Raw genomic sequence first — 19043 nt, forward strand, 5'->3', positions numbered from 1 at the left:
GGGAGAACCAGAATCCTGTGCTGGGTGTGAATCCTGGGAGCCCTGGCATTCGGGATACAAGGCTGAGGCTTACTCTACAAACAACTCCCCATGCCGAGCCTCCGGGCCGTGGGTGCCACTGGGTGACTAGGGCTCCTTTCATCTCCACCCAAACCATTGCTCTCTTCACTGTCCCTTCTCTCCAAATACCTTCTTACCAGAACCTTCACCTGTCACTTATTTTCCTTCTGACAATGTGGGGACAGTTGCTTGGATCTGGGAAGTGAATGGGGTTGGAATTAGAAATAGTTCTAAGCAGAGAGACAGAAAGATTGTACGGTTTAGTGGAAAGAGAGTTCGGGGGCTCAGAGAAGGTGTGAGTGGGTCATTGCTCTACAACTAACTGTTGCTCGTCCTTGGGGAAATCACATGGAACTCCTCGAGCCCCAGACTCTTCAACTGTCCCATAGCAATGACCATTTCAAGCCTGCCAACCTCACTAGGGTTCTAGATTTTTTTGTTCTTGCAAGTGTTATATGAACTGATTAATCCATCGGGGGGAACCAGGTAAATACTGGGTGCTGAGGGGCACTAGAATGCCTTAGGACTGTCTTAGTTTGCTATAGCTGCTGTAACAAACTACCACAAACTTGGGGGCTTCAAACCACAGATATTTACTATCTCACACTTCTGGGAGCCAGAAGCCCCAGATCGGTTTCCTGAAGCCTAAACCAAGATGTCGACAGGGCTGTGCTCCCTCGGGAGACTCTATGGGAGAGGCCATTTCTTGCTCCTCTTGTAGATTCTTCTGCGAAATCTGGTGGAGTTAGTGGATTCTTGGCTGGTGTTTCTTGGCTTACGGGTGCATCACTCCAACGTCTGCCTCCATGGTCTTGTGGCCTTCCCCTACTTTTAAGTATATTCCCCAGCTTCTCTCTTGTAGAAACACTTGTGATTGCATTTAGGGCCCACCAGGAGAATCTTCCCGGGTCAAGGTCTTTAATGTAATCACATCCGCAAAGCCCCCTTATTGGTAACATTTATAGACCCCCAGGGTTGGGATGTGGCATCTTAGGCATATTCAGCCCATTATAGGGATGTTGCTCAATTATAATGAGAGGTTATATAGGTTTGCAAGAGTTCCCTTGATGCCATTGCAGAGTAACACAGGCTAAAGCCCTGTAACAGCCAGATAATTTATGTGCCAGATATTATTAATGCCAACCCTGCGAAGGGAAACTATTATCCTCGTTTAGGAGATGAGGAGACTGAGGATCAGAGAGGCAAAGGAGCCTGCCCAACTCTGCACAGCCTGCAGGCAGTGGGGCTCTAAAGTTGGCATTCTCACACCCATCTCCCTGTTGCCCGAAAAACAGACCACACATGTAGGGGATTGATAGTCTTGCTCAACACAACAGGCCTGGCTTCCAGTCTCAGAAACAAGGGAAATAGCTCTGGCATCTTTTGGAGACCTGACCCCTGACCTTCTGTAATCTAAGCATGCTTAACCATCAGGACACCACATAATCTTCCACCCTTGGCTGGGCATTAGGTCTTGCCAAAGGAGCTCCAATCCGAAGTAACTAATCTGATGGGATTTATGGGACTCACACCAGATTATGTGGGAAGTCGCTGGCTCGGCTGGGAAGGGGCCTGGCTCAGGACTGGAAGGTCATGACAAAGTAGAGCACATGATCCCACAGTGCTCTCTAACGGCCCTGACATCCACCTGCCCCACTACCCTCCTGGCCCTGCTCTCCCCCTGTCAGACATCAGACGTGTCCCCCACCACCCAGCCTCTCTGTTTCCATTGTTCTTTATTTTTTACTCTTGTCCTTGGCTTCTGGAACAAGCAGAGCTACCTTCTGTGCCCACTGGCTGCCCCTTTGCTTATCATGGGCTCTCTTTCACTTGCTTATTATTTCTATTTCCATTGTGATTATGTTTTTTGCACCTGAGACTTTTATTGTAAAGCACATAGCGTGTATTTTGGAAGTAGGGATGGTGTATAGATTAGAGGTCAACAAAACTTTCCTTTTGTTGAAAAAAAAAAACCCTTTTATACTTTGAAAAAGCCATTTTCCTAAGTGAAGTGAAGTGCTCAGGTTTTGGAGGCGTAAATATGTAGGATTAATAAAGAAGCCTCCTCCCCGAGCCAGGTCAATCCATTAACAGCTAATGTTAGAATTCCAAAGTGCCCCCTCTATCTGCTATTTTGCCCACCCTCCCAACAACACTGTGAGAGGGGGTGGCTATCACTATTCACCCATTTCTCAGACACTACAGGCCAAGTCCAATGTCACTGAGCCAGCACTTGGACCTCAGTCCTGCCCTCTGTCCTCTGCCTCCCTGAGGGTCACAGAATTCACATGGAGCCCTGCCTGACGCCCTTCGCCTGCCAACACCCGCTGTGGCCACACAGCCACCTTACCTGCGGTGGTCATAGCTTTCGGGAGCATGGTACATGAAGACATTTCCTCGGGCTCTCCTTGCCCAGTGGCTGGCCATGTCGATTACGGGACAGGTGATAAAGTAATCTCTGGTCAAATGAGGACAGAGGAGGGAGTTTTGTTATGCATAGTTCTAGAGACAACTGTCCCGGGTATATGCTTCTTCCAGGCGAGGGTCTCCCGGACCACCAGGCCCCTCCGCACGGGCCTGCAGAGAACACAAACTCCTTGCACTGCCTAGTGTCCCTCTCACCACAGCTGGCTCCGCTGCTGGCACACAGTCCAGTCTGGTTTATGGCCAGCCCAGATCACACAAGAGACCTGTGGAGGCAAGCACCTTCCCAGAACATCAATTTTAAAGACTCGGGAGCAAAACACTTTCTAGTAAAATAATTGCAATGTACCGTGGCGCAGGACATAAAATGATTGTACATTGTGAAGGGAGGCAGAGGAAATACCCTCCAGGATATTTCATGCATATGATGCCTTTAGACCAATGGCTCTCAACTGGGAACACCCCCACCTGCAGCGGACATTTGACAATGGTTATCACAGCTGGAGAGGAAAAGGTTCTTACTGGCATCTAAGGGGGTAGGGACCGGGAGTGCTGCTGAACATCTGACAATGCCCGGGACGGACCCCACCGCAAGGAATTATCTACCTGGAATGTCAATAGTGAGGAGGATGAGATCCCTGTTCTAGATTCTCAAAGCTCCACGTTTGTTCCCCGTCTAGGGGTGACAGGAACACGTTTCAGAAGCACCAGCTTGCAACCGTGGGTCGTGCGTGGGCTGCTGCTGTAGGAGACGCCAGGCCTTGTCAGAACCTCAGGCGGCCTGGAGCCCATCAGGTTCTGGATCCCAGCCAGTGGTCCCCGCATCTCCTTGACCCTCCTTCCCCTCATCTGAGAAATGAGGCCCAGGGGACCCACCCCAGAGGGATTTTGTAACAACTGCGGTTGCTAACAGCTGTGGAGGTCCCTTGGTGAGAGAGACTGTGCACCCCTCTTTTCTGGCTGTTGAGATGAGCTCCTTTGTTGAGTCTGGAGGGCAGCTAGAGTGTTTCTGGGAAGGTCTCTAAGGTGGGGTGGGGCCAGCCACTGGGGTCTGGAAGGGCACATGAGGCCGCCAGGCTTCCTCTCATGAAGAGGAAGGATGGTGAGCAGGACCGGGGTGGGATCAGACCTACAGGGAAGAGTCACGCACTGGCAGCCAGGTGGAGGCAGGGAGGCCACTGTCTGAGCCTGGCTGGGAGGCAATGAGGGCCTGAGCTAAGTGAGGGGGACTGGAGTCCGCCTCCTCGGTGAAGCCTTCCTTGGTTACTTGCCCTCCCTCACACTTCAGCCCTTGCACCCGGGCACAGGTGTCTTCAAAGCCAAAGTTGGGGCACGATGTAGGTTTCTGAACCTCAAACCTACATTCAAACGTCAACCCTGAGCTCTCTCAACAGCTCAGATCTGAGCTAGTCCTTGCTGGGGTATGAGGCTCTCAGGGTCCAGAACTTAGACATCTGTGAGCTCTTAGAGTCCAGTCTGGGGCTGGGCCTCTAGGAATAGCTGTTGTCTGTATGATTACAAACAGCTCTCTGTTCAAGGGAAAATTGAAACCTTTCTGGTCCCCAAGATCCCAGGGGACAGGACCAAGTTTTATTCTGAGTTAGTGACTCTGTGATTGGAAACCACAGATTCTCGGGTGGGGAGACCAAGCCAGGCAGGGGGTGTCTCAATGCCCCTCAGGCCATCATCCCTTCCCGGCACAGGCCAGTGTGCGTCTGTGACCTGAGCCTCACTGTGGCCAGCACCCGTCTGGCCCCGGGAACCTGCACCCTCTCCTGCTTACCGGGTGGCGTTCTCCAGGGCCCGGGAGAAGGAGGCGTAGTCGTCAGTGGAGTGCTCCAGGGAGTAGTACCACGTGGCAGCCGCCCGGACACCTGCGTCTGCGTCCTCACCACCTAGTGAGTTCTGCAGCGCCTGGTAAAAGGCCGTTTTGCTACTGGAACGGCCTTGACTTTCCTCAAATTGCTTAAAAAAAAAAAAAAAAAAGGAAATGCTCAGTCAGATTCTAAAAGGCTGGATTCAGTTATCCCTGAAACCCTTGGTCTAGAAGTTTCTCTCTGGGAAGTGGTGGGATGTGGTGTGAAGCACAGGGGTGCTGGAGCCAGCCAGGCTTCCCCGGGTTTGAATCTCAGCTCCACTTGACTTAGCTGTGTGACCTCCAGCAGGTGGCTGTGCCTAGGAAACCGACACAACAGAGCATCCTCCATGTCGGGACACGGTGAAGACCAAAAGGGCAAACATGGGTCAAGTACCCAAAGCGGTGCCTTGCACTCAGTAGGTGCTCAATAAGTTCGAGCCACCAGGGCCAGTTGGTACAGGTCACATTGTGCTTGGTCCCTTTATTCCCTTGCCAGCTTGTCATCTGGTTTTGTTAGGAGAGCTAACTCCAGTTCCATCCACCGACTGGGGCCATCAACATTCAAATGCTTCCTGCACACATTTCCACTGACGAGCATCCGTGTCGTCCCCAGCCAGCTGCGTGTGGGCCTGGGAAACAGCAGGGCACCTGCTGCCATAGCTCCCTGCTCTCATGGCCTCATGTTCTGACGGGCAGAGGTGGGAAAGGAGCAAATAACTGTACAGTTTACCAGGGTCCACGTGCTACCAAGAGAAATAGAGGCGGTTGACAGGGATAGGGCGGGGGCTAGTTTCTACAGAGTGGTCAGGGAAGGTTCTCGGCTCTCTGGGGATACGTGTCCACGTGGAGCTAGCTAGCTTGCTTGCTTTCCCTCTCTCTCTCTGTCCCTTCCTTCTTCCTTCCCTCCTTCCTTCCCTGTTCCCACATTCCTGCTCTCTGCATCTGGGCATTCTGGGACCACCTGCTTCCCCCAGGACTGTTTCCCCATTTCTGAAGACAAGAGGTAGCAGCAGGTCAGAGAGGTCTCAGGTGTGAGGTCCAGACCCCTGGGCCCTTGCTTGGTCCTGTGATGCATGTTTATATATTTCCAGGCTTATCAAGACACCCTGGCATGTTTAAACCGTTTTCCGAAACATTTCCAAGCATACAGGACCTGCGATTAGAATTCCAGGTGTGGCCACAACCAGGAAGCACCCCTTCCCATCTGAGCCATTCTTTCAGCTGATCTCAGTGGGGCTAACCTCACCCTGGCTCACCCCGGAGAAGCTGGACCGGGTGGGGGAAGAACTGATCAGAGCCTTGTCCATCGTCCATTGACTCAGGAGAGGTGAGGGAAGGAGAGGGGAGAGGCAGGCAAGGCCAGCATCGTTTTAATTCTATCTATAACATGTGTTTCTTGGGAAAAGAACTGAAGCACATATGGCAAGATATTAATATCTGTTAAAAACGAATAGGGAATACAACAGTATTCGTTGTATCAATGACTTTCAAGTATTTTGGACCATGATCTATAGTAAGAAAGACATTTTTTAGATCAGAACACATGCCCACACACACACAGGAGCCTGAAAAAATGTTCGTGAAGGACATTCATGCTCGTGGCTCTTCTTGTATGTGCCAGGGCAGACAGTTTCCATTCTACCCTGTTCTAGTCAAAACTGTAAAACTGTTCAAAATGCTTGCCTGCAATCTCTTGACCTGACTTCACAACCTACTGGTAGTCCAGGGGAGAAACCGTTGCATTATATTATTCTCTGTCCTTTTCTGAGTGTTTGGGATATTTTATAACAGAAATACAAGTAATCATGCACCTACCTCCAATTATTGCCAAACACTTCACACGCCTGTTTCACCGAAGTATCAGAATCACCACTCGAATTGGGAAATTGCATAGAATAAGTGTCAAATTCCAAGACAGCAAACATCGAAAGGGCTTCGCACAGTTCTGGGCACATGGGCAACGGATGCCGAGTACTCTTAACCCCTGTTCCCGGGAGGGCAGGGGGCCCTGCACACCCTCGAGATGCTATGCTCCATCCCACATGCTGTTCATGTTTGCCTGTCGACTGCTCTAGGATGATCATGCAATAGGGGCGTGCAGGGTTCAGTATGGTGCCAGGCACCCAGTCACAGGTGGTGCTCATAAACATGTCGGAGAGATGATTAGTCAAGACACTGGCCTTCATGGAGATGATACAGGCCTGAGGCCACAAGGAGACTCTAGAGTCAAAGCTCTTGGGTTCTGATCCCAGCGTTGAAGAGACCTGGCCTGGATGCTAGCTTTGCCTCCTCATTAGTTGTGTGACCTTGGGCAAGTGACTGAGTCTCCCTTGTGCCTTAATTTCCTCCTCTGTAAAATGGGCACAGTAATCTTACCCTCTTCATAAAAGCATCATGAAGGTAAATGAAATTATATCTACACATTATTCAGCCTGCGTGTTACCATTGCCAGACACTCGTAGACTCGATCCTGTGCCGAGCCCAGAAGCGTGAGGGAAGCCCTGTCCTGGAGCCCTCATCAATGTGGGTCCCATTGGTCATAGGGCCAAACCCTGGGCACCCCTTTTCCCTACCACGGCTGCAAAATGACTGGCCCCACCTAATGGGTAGAGCCCCTACGTGAGCACTTTGGAAACTCTCCACCACGAGGCACCCAGCCCTGGCCCTGCTAGAAGAGGCGCCTCTAACATAGAATAGTCTAAGCAGTTCCCGCAGCCAGGGAGCCAGAGGGAAGGGCCCCAGTTTGTGCTCCCATGAGACTGTGATTGCTTTCACATTTTCAGGGGCTCTGAGCCGGCTGAGACCGGCCGGGGCGAGGCCCTGCTGGCGGGTCAACGTTCTAGACACGGCTGGCGTGTGGTCCCCGGCCCCAGGGAGCACGTGGGAATGTGAAGGGGGCCCGTTTCCAGCAAGAGCCACATCTCTTCATTCTTGGCCAGGACCGAGGCGCAGATGCTGTTGCTGGTTTAATTAGAGTCAGCAGGAGGGACGCGGGCCGCCACGTGACTCCAAGGCCCGACTTCCGCAAGCTGTAATTACAGGCGCGATCCGTACGCCCCGCAGAAAAGTTAGAGCCTGCAGGACACCCCCCAGACCGGGAGGGCTTCACCGTGGCCCGGACCTAGGACCACCGCGGCCTAGTGCATGGAGCTTGGGGTCTGTATTTGAGAGACGCAGGTCTGAGCCTGGCCCTGGTGTGTGACCTCAGGAGACTCAACTGCCGTCAGTAAACTTGCTCAGTGAATATTCCTCTCTGTGGCTGCGGCTGACATGAGAATCCAATGAATGAATGATCGCCAAGTGGCTGACACACAGGTGACCATAGCATATTCCTTCCCGCTCTCCTCTAGCAAGTCAATTATTGGAAATAAATGCCCTTATGTTCCCTGCAGGGTTGACGGTCATGATGAAAAACGCTTTACCTTCAATTCCCTCTTCATGCAACAAATTTTGATCGAGTGTCTACCCCTGCCAGGAGCAAGTCTAGGCATTTGGGATGCATCAGGGAACGATACGAGTTCAATTCTCTGCCCTCTGGGGCTTCCAGTTGAGCTGAGAGCCTGACGGACACATGATGGGTTTTGACATAAAGACAGTTTGGGGCAGCCTGGGTGGCTCAGCGGTTTAGCACCACCTTCAGCCCAGGGCCTGATCCTGGAGACCAGGGATCAAGTCCCACATTGGGCTCCCTGCATGGAGCCTGCTTCTCCCTCTGTCTGTCTATGTTTTTCTGTCTCGTCTCTCTCTCTGTGTGTCTCTCATGAGTAAATAAATAAAATCTAAAAAAAAAAACCAAAAAAAGACAAAAAACAAAAAAAAACCAGTTTGGTGGTGGTAAGGATATGACATGGGCAAGACCAGCAGGGCAGGAACGAGGACTGGGGGTGCTGGTTGGTGAGGGTTGGAATTGTAAATGGGGTCATCGGGGTGGGCCTCATGGAGGCAAGCTGAGCCAAGACTCAGGGACATGAGTGTTAGGGTGTGGGAAGCCGGGTGAAGAGGAGCGGAGGCCTGCATGGCCAGTGCAGTGGGTGAGGATGGAGGAGCCAGAGATGAAGCAGAGGGGATGAAGTGTGGAGAGGCTGGTGTGGTCTCGCCCTGCTTTTGCTTCAGAAACGGCCAGGAGAAGGGTCCTCCACTGTGGCTTGCCAGTGCCACCTGCCAAAGTGGGGGTCCAGGTGGGGGAGAGGCAGAGCAGTCATCTGCCAGGTGTCTTTGAGTTGGCGACCCTGCTCTGGGGCCCCAGTAAAGAGCCCACTAGTCACTGTTTCCTACTGGCTCCTTCTCCTGCCACTCCAACTCCATGATGCGGCTTCAAACCCCAAGGTGATCCTTAGAGCTCTCCCCAAACCCATAGGTCTGGTCCTCTTATTCTTAGGGAAATGCCTATCTGGAGCCCTTCCCAAATCCTCTCCCTCTTCTTGGACTGAGGGACCCTCCTCCTCCCCCTGAGGCCAAGGCCTCACAGCCCAGGCCTCTGGGGACCCTCCCCTCCATGTCTTCACTGGAGTCCCTGGGCAAATCCTCTCTTGTAGGACCGTCAATGTACCATTCTCTAGAACTCCTCCCCCAGCCAGAGCTAAATGCCAATGGGCACACCCCCCATGGATAGTTGCTGTCAGCCTCACCTTGCCGTTGCTGACTCTGGGATGCACACTGAGCAAGCATGTCCCCACAGACGGTCACCCCTCCAGGGTCACTGATGGCATCTCTTGACCCACCCCAGCCAATGCCGGCACTGTCCACCATGCCCATCCTGGCACTCTTCCGCCCTCGGCTCAACGATCCTCCATTTCCTTTTCCCTAACCTGCTCTGCTTCAGGCTCATTTCTGGACCCTTTCTGCTATCTTGCCCACTTTCAAATGCTGAGGTCCCTCAGGTGCCATCCCCGCCCCCTCCCCTTCCTCTTCCATCCAGGCATGCTGATAGGTGGGACCATTTCTTCCCTCTGCTTTGACAATGACTGGTTGGTTAATGATGCCCCAAATCTCTGTCCAGCCTGCACCTCGGACCCGCTTATCCAAGCATCTCCTAGAAACCTCTCAGGTCCCTCAAACTCAACATGAGCACAACTGAACTTCATCGTCTACATGGGTTCTTCCTCACTTTCAGAACCTTCCCCTGCTATTTTCCTATCGTCAATCACTAAGACCAGTAGCCAGTCGCCTGATTGAAAAAGAGATGATTGTGGACCCCTCCTTCTCCCCCATCTTCCTCCACATGCTGTGGTACCCCAGTCCTGAGGCTTCTCCTCCTGGTATGTCCTAACCATGGTCCTATCCACTCCTCCTGCCCTATTCTTGCTCATGCCTTCATCAGCTTCTACCCCATCCTGGGGCAGAAACACCAACACTATCCCTGGCAGGTGGGGATTTGGGGAGAAGTGTACACAGAAGGTCTTAAGGAATTTTTGTACACTGGTTACTCTTGAAGTTGTGCGGCATGGTTATGACATCATAAGTTTGAGAAGAGACCCAGCGGAGAATCCCCAAAGGAAAGCTAGCCGGCCTTTCAGGGTCTCCAGATGCCGGCAAGCCTGTGAATTCATGAATTAATGAATGTCCCCAGGATTCTCTAGAGCTCTGAGATAGGCAGAGACAAACACTCATTTGTTCATTTAATGCACATGAATGAAAGTCCTCCTTGGTCAGCCACTGGGGATCCAATGTGGGCAGGACACAGTTCGTGCCTTGGAACAGAGCTGCTCAACCCAGAGAGGCAACTCATCAGTGAGAAGACTGCCCCACGAAAACCGGTTGAGGATTTGCCTCTGGTGCAGAGGGTGTGGGAGGCACAGCGGCTACTTCCTCACTCCCCAGGCTCCCCAGCCCGATCAGCCTTCCCTCCCCCTCGCTGCACTGAGATGGCCCTCATCATCACCCATGCCCTGGCAGACCCAGTGGCCCCACCTCTGCTCACAGCCACTCTCAATGACATCCCACACTTGACCTCTGCTTGCCTTCAGAAATACGCTTTTCCTGGCTTTTGTGACATCAAATCTTCCTGGTTATCTTCTAGATCTGTATCTATTGCTCTGACCTTTCTCCTGAACTCCCACCATGCTCCTGCCAATCCAAGGTTTATACCAAATCTGGTTATTTCTCACCATTACCATGACTGCAATCCTTCTTTAATGTATCAACTTGCTCCCTGGACCTCCCAATGCAGGGCAGTCTGGTCTCTACATTCTTTGTTATCTCTTCATAGTCAACTCCATGTTGCCAGAATGCTCTTTAAAAAAAAAAAGATAGGGATCCCTGGGTGGCACAGCGGTTTGGCGCCTGCCTTTGGCCCAGGGCGCGATCCTGGAGACCCGGGATCGAATCCCACGTCGGGCTCCCGGTGTATGGAGCCTGCTTCTCCCTCTGCCTGAGTCTCTGCCTCTCTCTCTCTCTCTGTGACTATCATAAATAAAAAAAAAAGATGAATCAGTACAATCACTCTCTAGTGTAAAACATTCCAGTGACTGCCCACTGCAAGTAGAACAGAATCACTCTCCTAATGCTTATGAGATCTCATCTAACATATCCCACTTCCTCTGCTACACCTTCCTCTGTTATCCACAGCATTTCTTAGTCTTCCAGCCTCCTATGTCTCCACAAACAAGCCCTGACACAGGGCCTTTGCACTAGCTCTTTACTCAGATCTCCCCCGAGCCGGCCCCACCTCATCATTCAAGTCTCCGTCCTCCCTGCCAAGATAGCTTGGATTCACATTTCCATTTTATTCAGCACTTTTCAAGATTTGAAAGTCTTTTTTTTTTTTTAAAGATTTATCTATTTATTTGGGGAGGAGGTAGGGAGGGGGAGACTTTCAAGCAGACTCTGCCCTGATCACAAAGCCCTATGCGGGGCTTGATCCTAGGACCCTGAGATCAAAACCAAGAATTGGGCGATTGACCAAATGAGCCACCCATATGCCCTTCAAGATCTAAAATTCTTGGGCATTTCCAGTGGCTTAGCAGTTTAGCGCCTACCTTTAGCCCAGGGCCTGATCCTGGAGACTCAGGATCGGGTCCCATGTCGGGCTCCCTGCATGGAGCCTGCTTCTCCCTCTGCCTGTGTCTCTGCCTCTCTCTCATTCTCTCTCTCTGTGTCTCTCATGCATAGATAAATAAAATCTTAAAAAAAAAAGATCTAAAATTCTTAATTTGCCCACACATCATTGCCTGTGTCCTCTCACTCACACATGAACTCCATAAGCCAGGAGCCTCATCTACTGGGGTTATGACTTTCCCCCTGCAGCCTAGAGGAGAGCCCCTTTGTAAGTATACATTGGACGTGGTCAAGTATTAGTGCATGGACCGTCCCTGCCTCTTCCACCCACTGTAGATGTCCAGGGACAAGGGGCCGCTTCTCCATCAAGCACAGCAGGCCCAGTGCCTAGGGCCCGCCGTGACTTTAGGGCCCACGAGAAAAATGTTCCTTTCAATTTCTTTTAAGACCAGAAGAAAAAAAAAATAAATGGATCATAATGAATATGTAATAACGAATCCAGCACGGCTCACATTCATCTTTACCAGTGCAGTCATAAAATATTTTTACTAGTTTGGGGGGATAAGCCAACCCCGCCGATCTCCAGCTTTCTCTGAACAGAACCTGATAATCCCACCTGGTGGGGATGCTGGCAGGACGGAGGACACTTAGACGAGGTGCCCTGCGTGAGCCCGGGACCCACGGCGTGGGCGTGGAAGGCTTGCAGTGCTGCCCTGCGGCGCAGAGCCTGGGACCCAACAGGGCTCCCTGGTGTTGAGAGCTGTCTCCTTTGCCTGGAAGCCTCTAGATCACACTGCAGGGGACAGGCAGGGCTGGTCTCACTGTGCCCACCGAAGGATAAAGGAACTGAGCTCAGACTGGGTAATCAACTTGCCTGAATTGTGTGACCGAAGCCAAGAACTGAGACCCATTTTTCTGCTTCCAGGTCGTGGGGCTCTCGACAGCGCCCCGCCATGCACCCCGCCATGCACCCCGCCATGCACCCTGCCATGCGGGGGTCGGGTGCAGACTCTAACACCCACCCACTCAAATGCCGCTTTTCAGGAAGTGCTGTGCACCCGTTGGGACTCCTGCATGCTCCTCTGCTATAATCTGTCACCAAAGGCTTGATTTTCCTGTGCTGGGGCTGGTGCCAGCGCCTCGGGCTGCCAGGTGCTGCTTCCAACTCTCAGACGGGCTGCTTTCCCCTCCTCGCTCCCCGAAGGGCCCCCACTCCACCTGCTCCTGGACGGGGCCAGCTCCTGCCCAAGCTCGGGGCACGGTGGCGGCGCTGTTTCTGATTTTTCTCGCCTTCCTTGGAGATGCTTGTGCTTGGAGGGGAAGAGAGAACAGTGCATCTTGGAACAAATCTGCTTTTGATCATGCAAATTAATGCCCGGTTAATGTAGGCAGACTGTCAATTTCACCAGTTAGAGAGAGAGAGAGAGAGAGAGAGAGAGAAGAGGGAAAAAATCCCTACCACAGCGACTGATGAATTTCAACAGAAAGCTGCTACTTCAGAAAATAAGATCATTCTCCGAGAGCGGAGGCTTTCCAGGCATCTCAGGCAGCCGTGATGCTCCACGGGTATGTGTTAACTTTGCTGGTGTCATTAGGACTCTCTGTGTGGCCCATGGCTGGCCTGGGGTGGTAGGTGGGTGAGGGTCTTCACACGGACTTGCTGGCAGCCCTGCCCACCCACCCCTCCATGGTCTGTCGGATTTGGTGGGTCTCTGCTGAAGCGATGGGTGGGTCCAGGGGCTCACTTGGGGTGGGAGGGGTGCCTCCCGCTCCTGTGACTTCCCCCGGGAAGCCGGACCGTGTGGGTTTGTGGGTTGGGCTCTGGATGGTATGAATGCAGGGCTGGCATAAGGAAAAAGCATGTGTGGGTGTCTACCACGATTTGGAAAACTGGCTCGGGTCAGGCGAGGTGATTCAGTGGTTGTGTGTCCTTTGTATTCCTGCTTTCTCTGGAGAATTCTCTGGATCAGGGAAAATAGCTCTGGATACTAATCCTAATCATACAACTGAAGAATTAGGTGAAAAACTAATATTTATTGAGCACGTACTACCTGCAAGATATGGATGCAGAGGTGATTTCATTCAACATCTTAGTGAGGATATTGACTAGTAATCTCCCAGTTTTTACAGATAAGAAAACTATGGCTCAGGTGTTGGGGAACCCAAATGCTCCTCCTGCTGGCCTGGGGGACAGGGTCGTGGTCAGGTCTTTGACATTCCTGCTGGTGACCACTGTGGCTCCAGTGGCCCCCTCCTCCGGCCCCAGCACCTCTTGAGGCCCCGCACTAGGATGTCCATCTCTCTATCTAGTGCGTATCAAACTGGATTTTTGCTATATATTTCTGCTCATTTTCTCTATCTCCTTACTTGACTGTGAGCTCCTTGAGGGCAGGGATTGGATGCATACTTGTACCCCAAACACCCACACAGCATCTGGCACATAGTAAATGGCCTCCCTGAGTGGGGCATGACTAAACAAACAGGTCTCTGTGTTGGGAAAACATGCCTGACACCTGCTCTAGGCTGTGGTGGTTTTCTGCAATGTTCTGCTTCTCAGCCCAGATGGGCGGGAGGAGCTGGGCTGACGTAGAAGGATTCAGGAGAAGGAATTGCTGGGATTGAGGCTCTCGGGAACATGCCAACCTGGGGTTCCCCTCAGCTAATGGTAGCTGGACCCAGGTCCTATGGAACCTTCTGGGTGAAATGGAGAAACCCACAAACTGAAGTCTGAATGAGGGTCATGAGCAGGCTGAGGCAAGGAAAGGCAACCCAGGGGCTTGCGTGAGCAGGATATTTTGAGATAAAAGAGTAACTTATACTGTGTGTAGAGGGCAGCCGGTAGCTGGGTTCCGCTTGTGTGTCCACACTACAGTGTTGCGGTCCTGTTGTTGGTCAGGATTCTGAGGATTCCTCTGGGCTGTGAGTGTCTGGGAGGGTACAGGTGGTGCTGGTGCATTTGCCCTCCCTGCCCTAGAGTTTAGCATACATGGGGTTGGGCACAGAGTTCCCCATTTGGAGCCAGAGATCTGCAGTGGAGACTTGGCTTTTGCAAATGCAAGTTCAATGACCTTGGGACAATCATTAAATCTCTGGAAGCCTTTTTCCTCAGTCAAACCATGTTAAATATCAGTTCGTGGGCCTCTACGTCACAGGGTCTTGGTTGAGGTACAGTGAGAATGGAGGTGGGACTGCGAGGCCCTTTGCACATGGCAGCCCTTGGTCTAGCTGTGTTTGTGTCCATTGGTGGGTGGGGAGCCCTTAGAGGGAGGACCTGGCTTTTCCCAGAGTGCTGTAACAGGAAGGGGATGCCTTTGGACTCAGATCTGGATTTGAATTTTGCTCTCTCTCTGAACTGCTCTCCTGTCTGAAAAGATAACAAATCGTAGATCATAAGGTTGTTAGAAGGTGGATTATTCCCTAGAAGGCTCCTAGGTTAGCTTCTGGCACATTGTCAGGCCTCCCTAATTTCATTCTCTCAATCTAAGGAGGAGTCATTGAGCCCTCACTGTATACCAGGTACTTTCTTAGCACTGGAGATAAAGCAGAAAGCAACACTAATAAAGTTTCAGTGCTCATATTCTAGTTGGGGAAGAAACACAATAGACAAATAAAGTATGTCAAGGGGTGGAAGTGCTGAGGATGGGGAACAGGATAAGAGGGAGAAAGAACGCTGGAGATATGGCTGCCTTTTCCATCTGGGTGGTCAAGCAAGTACTCTGAAGAAGTGAGGAAGTGAGTTATCTGGAGAACATTCTAGAAGAGGGAAGGGCACATGTCAAGACACTAAGATGGGAGCATGCTTGGCATATTTGAGGAACACCAAAGCGATTAGTTGGGATTAAGTGCAGTGAGCAAGGGGAGGCAGCAGGAGGTGGGGTCAGAGAGGAGATGGGGGCCCCATTGGGTTGTGGTCATTGTAAGGACCACGGTTTTCCTCTGCAGGAATTGAGGCCACTAGAAGGCTTTGACTGGGGTTAGGGGGCGGGGATAGGATCTGACATTATGTAGAGGGATGGCTCCGGCCACTGTGGTCCTCACAGATCACAGGGGATGCAGGGAGCTAGTTGGGGGCTATTACAAAAGTCCTGGAGAAAGTTGATGGCATGGTTCAGGATGAGGGCGGAAGAGGTGGTGTGGGGTGGTTGGATCCTGGGTGCACTTGGAAGATAGAGCCAGCTGGGTTTGCTGACGCGGTGCTGGTAGGATGGAGAGGAGCAGAGTCATGATGAATGTTAGCCTGCAGCCCTGCATGCAAAAGCTGGAGTCACTGTTTACTGAGATGCATTCAGCAGCACATGCTCACTGAGGCAGGCCACAGAGGAGTCAGCAGATCCTTCTGGATGTGTTCAGGGCTGGAAGCTATGAGACATCTCAGTGGAGATGGCAAATAGACTCTGGGCCAAACCAATCTCGAGTCCAAAGGAAAAGGCCAGGCTGGAGGTATAAGGCTGGGCTGGAGGGACCCATTCCAGAAACATCAGCACCTAATGGCATCGGAAGGGTGGTGCTGGCCTCAAACCCGACCATCACTATTCCTCACCCTCTCTCAGTTCCCCAGATGAATTCTTGGCAGGACTCAGGCTCACGAAACCACTCAGTGGCCAGATTGGCACATGTTCAGAAGAGAAGGAGCAGAGAAGTGAAGCAAGAGAGGAAGGCTCTGGCCAGGAGTAAATGTGCCCAGGACAGCTCTGGCCCAGGACTGGCTGGGGTTTGGATAATCAATTGTGAAACAGGGCTGCCCGGTGCTTAGCCCTGCCCTCCAGCACCCTCCTTATGCTGGTGCCCGCACATGAGGGCACACTTGCCCAGCCAGGCCCTGTGGGCAGGGAGTTCCTGTTGGCAGACACCATCTTTCTTCGCAAGTGCCCCAAGGAAACATCTTGAAAGCCTCAGTGGGAGAGTCAATGGGAGGGATGGAGATACATTGCTAAGGAGGGATCCCAGTCATCTGGATCCAGACGCCTGGCTGGGGTGGGATCGGGGGCTCAGAGATTCAGGACAGAGCCAGGAGACTCCCAAACATACTGCAGGAGAAGAGGAAGCCAGAGGCGGCCTCATGGCTACACAACCCTCTTACAGTGGCCTGGCATAATCAGATCATCAGACTGGGGCTGCCCTCTGGCCCACCGCAGCCCCAAATCTGCTGGTAAGAGCCCCCCGCCCTCAGACCTGCAGGCAGAGGGGTATAGGAGCTAGCTGCCAGGGCCTGTATCCTCCCACCCGTCTAGAATGATTCCCAGACTCCTGGGCACAGAAAAGTCGTTCTTCTCTCTAGAGTCAGAGACGGCTAAGATAAATTTTCAGGACATGGTCCAAAGAACGAGAGCTGTGAGGATATAGTCTCTTCTGCACAAGGATCCCCACATCCCCATGGGGCAACATAAAATGAGATGTTGCATGGAGAAGGGTCCAGGGAGAGTGGCTATTTCCTTTCCCTGGTGCCCATGCCACAGGGCATCGTCTCCGGCAAGGAGCGCTAGAGGGTGCAGCATACATCTAAAAACATTCATTTCTTTCTCAGGCTTTAAATTTGTTATGTTTTCATGAATCTTTTATAGCAGTTCAGCATACTAGTGCAGCAGTACACATGTATATGATTTATACTTGCATTATAAAGGGGTAGATCAAAAGCCATTCAAAGACCCACTACTGGGGAGAAGAAAGGCCCAGGGCTTGTGGTGGAGAAGGGGCATCTTTTCAATGCTTCCCAAGCGTCAGCCCAGCTCAATAATTAAGTCACAGCCCCTTGAAGTAAGGGCTGTGTTATATGTAGGGTGCTCGGCAGGAAAACGTGGAGATGGAGCAGATGCAAAAGTTCTTTCTCGACTGGACAGGAGCTAATGGTGACTAAGTTCTGGTCTACACCGAGTGCCCCCAGCACACACATACACAAAACACTCTCCCAGCACTCTCTATGTGTCTATACAAACACACAGGGCACCTGGGTGGCTCAGGGGTTGAGCACCTGCCTTTGGCTCAGGTCGTGATCCCGAGCTCCCTGCATGGAGCCTGCTTCTCCCCCTGCCCGTGTCTCTGCCCCTCTCTCTGTGTCTCTCATGAATAAATAGATAAAATCTTATACAAATACACACACACACACATATATTTTACATGTAACACACATGCGTATATGTAGTAATATTAGTAATATTAAATTCATCCTATCCCTTTTCACTCTGCTACACCTCCTGAGGTAACCGATACTAACGCTGGCTGTTTAACTTCCCACACTCCAACCCTCTCACAAAGAAACATAAAATTATGCACATTTACTTATTTACAGATGGATACAGGCTGGTTATTTTAACAGATATGGATGCTACCTTAATTACACAATTCCTCTGCATTCTGGCTTTTTTGTTTTCCATTTAACAACATGTCACTGGCATCCCTCAAGCCAGTAGAGATGAATCTGGTTCATCCCTTTCGCCATCTGCATAATATTTAACAGTTTGCGTGTAGCCTAACTTTGTCCACCATTGCTCTGTTAATGCGCACTTGGGCTGCTTCCAACCTTTTGCAACCATAATTCATGCTGTGATAAATACTCTTGTACATAGAGATCATGTCAAAGTGGTGTTTTTATTGCTGTAAGACAGAGTCCCCCAAGTGAGACATGTTACCGGAGGGAATCGAATAATCCAAGGCAATGCAGGATCCCATGAGGTGGCATGAATGATTTTTTTTTTTTTAATTCCGGTTAGGCTGCCTTATATTCAACGGAGCCAGACACAGCCCCATGCTGAGTGTGTCTGTGTCTGTTCACTGTGTTTCTCACATGGCGACCACCATCCCAGACCTGACAACTTAAAGGATCTTTTCAGAGTGGCCTGGGATGTCTGGGTGGCTCAGTGGTTGGGCATCTGCCTTTGGCTCAGGCCATGATCTCGGGGTCCTGGGATTAAGACCCATGTCAGGATCCCTGTGAGGAGCCTGCTTCTCCCTTTGCCTATGTCTCTCTCTCTCTCTCTCTCTCTCTCTCTCTCTGTGACTCTCGTGAACAGATAAATAAAATCTTAAAAAAAAAAAAAAAAAGCAGCCTGACAAGGATGGGAGGGCAGGCTGGAGGAGAGCATGCTTGGCCTCTTCTAAGGCAAGTCACATCCTAGTGAGGCATGAGGGCATCTGGTCAGAGCAGGAAGTGGGTGTTCAAACAGAAGACTATGACTTTTTCCCACTTCACCATGTCTCCAAGCAGCCAAGCGAAGTCGCCTTTGCCAGGTACATGGTACAACACCCCCCTGCATGCCCAGTTTTCCCAGGGAAGAAAATCAGAAGGGGGTTGGGGCTTTCCTTGCCAGGACTGGGAGAGGGTGCCCTTTTGGCCACCCACCTCTGCTCCTTCAGTTCCTCAGTGGGACAAACCTCCTTCAGGGGGCAGGGGGATCCACCGCCTAGAACCCCGAAGCTCACAGATCTCCTTGGTCAGCCTCTGCTCACTGCTTCCCCCAGTGATTCACTCACAGATGGAATCTGTGAATGTGGGGGTGAAGGTGTCTGTGTTGCTCACAACCCTGCATCTGTCTTAGGTCTGAAACAATTCCCCCCATTATCATCTCCCAAGCTCCTTACAGGGCCTTTGCACAGAGTGGTATTTTAGAGATTATTTCATAAATGAGTGAGTAAGTCAGTGACTCTGGCCCAAAGTCAGACTTTGAGGTCCAGAGCCACGGGGGCACAGCCAACGGGGGACCTCTGAGGC

At 51.5% G+C, this 19043-nt stretch overlaps 2 protein-coding genes across 2 annotated transcripts in view; one reads left to right on the forward strand and one right to left on the reverse strand.

Annotated features, from left to right (window-relative positions):
• Window positions 1-19043, reverse strand: part of TG (thyroglobulin) — a 246551-nt gene that overhangs the window by 15219 nt on the left and 212289 nt on the right. The window contains exons 45-46 of the mRNA XM_041768575.1: window positions 4268-4449; window positions 2411-2518 (exon numbers count right to left, since the gene is read on the reverse strand). Of these exons, the coding sequence (XP_041624509.1) occupies window positions 2411-2518; window positions 4268-4449 (290 nt within the window). The remainder of the gene's footprint in view (window positions 1-2410; window positions 2519-4267; window positions 4450-19043) is intronic.
• SLA (Src like adaptor) overlaps window positions 1-19043 on the forward strand; it is an 86565-nt gene that overhangs the window by 7981 nt on the left and 59541 nt on the right. The window lies entirely within an intron of this gene.

Source organism: Vulpes lagopus, chromosome 9, assembly GCF_018345385.1.
Source record: "Vulpes lagopus strain Blue_001 chromosome 9, ASM1834538v1, whole genome shotgun sequence".
Lineage (NCBI taxonomy): Eukaryota > Metazoa > Chordata > Mammalia > Carnivora > Canidae > Vulpes > Vulpes lagopus.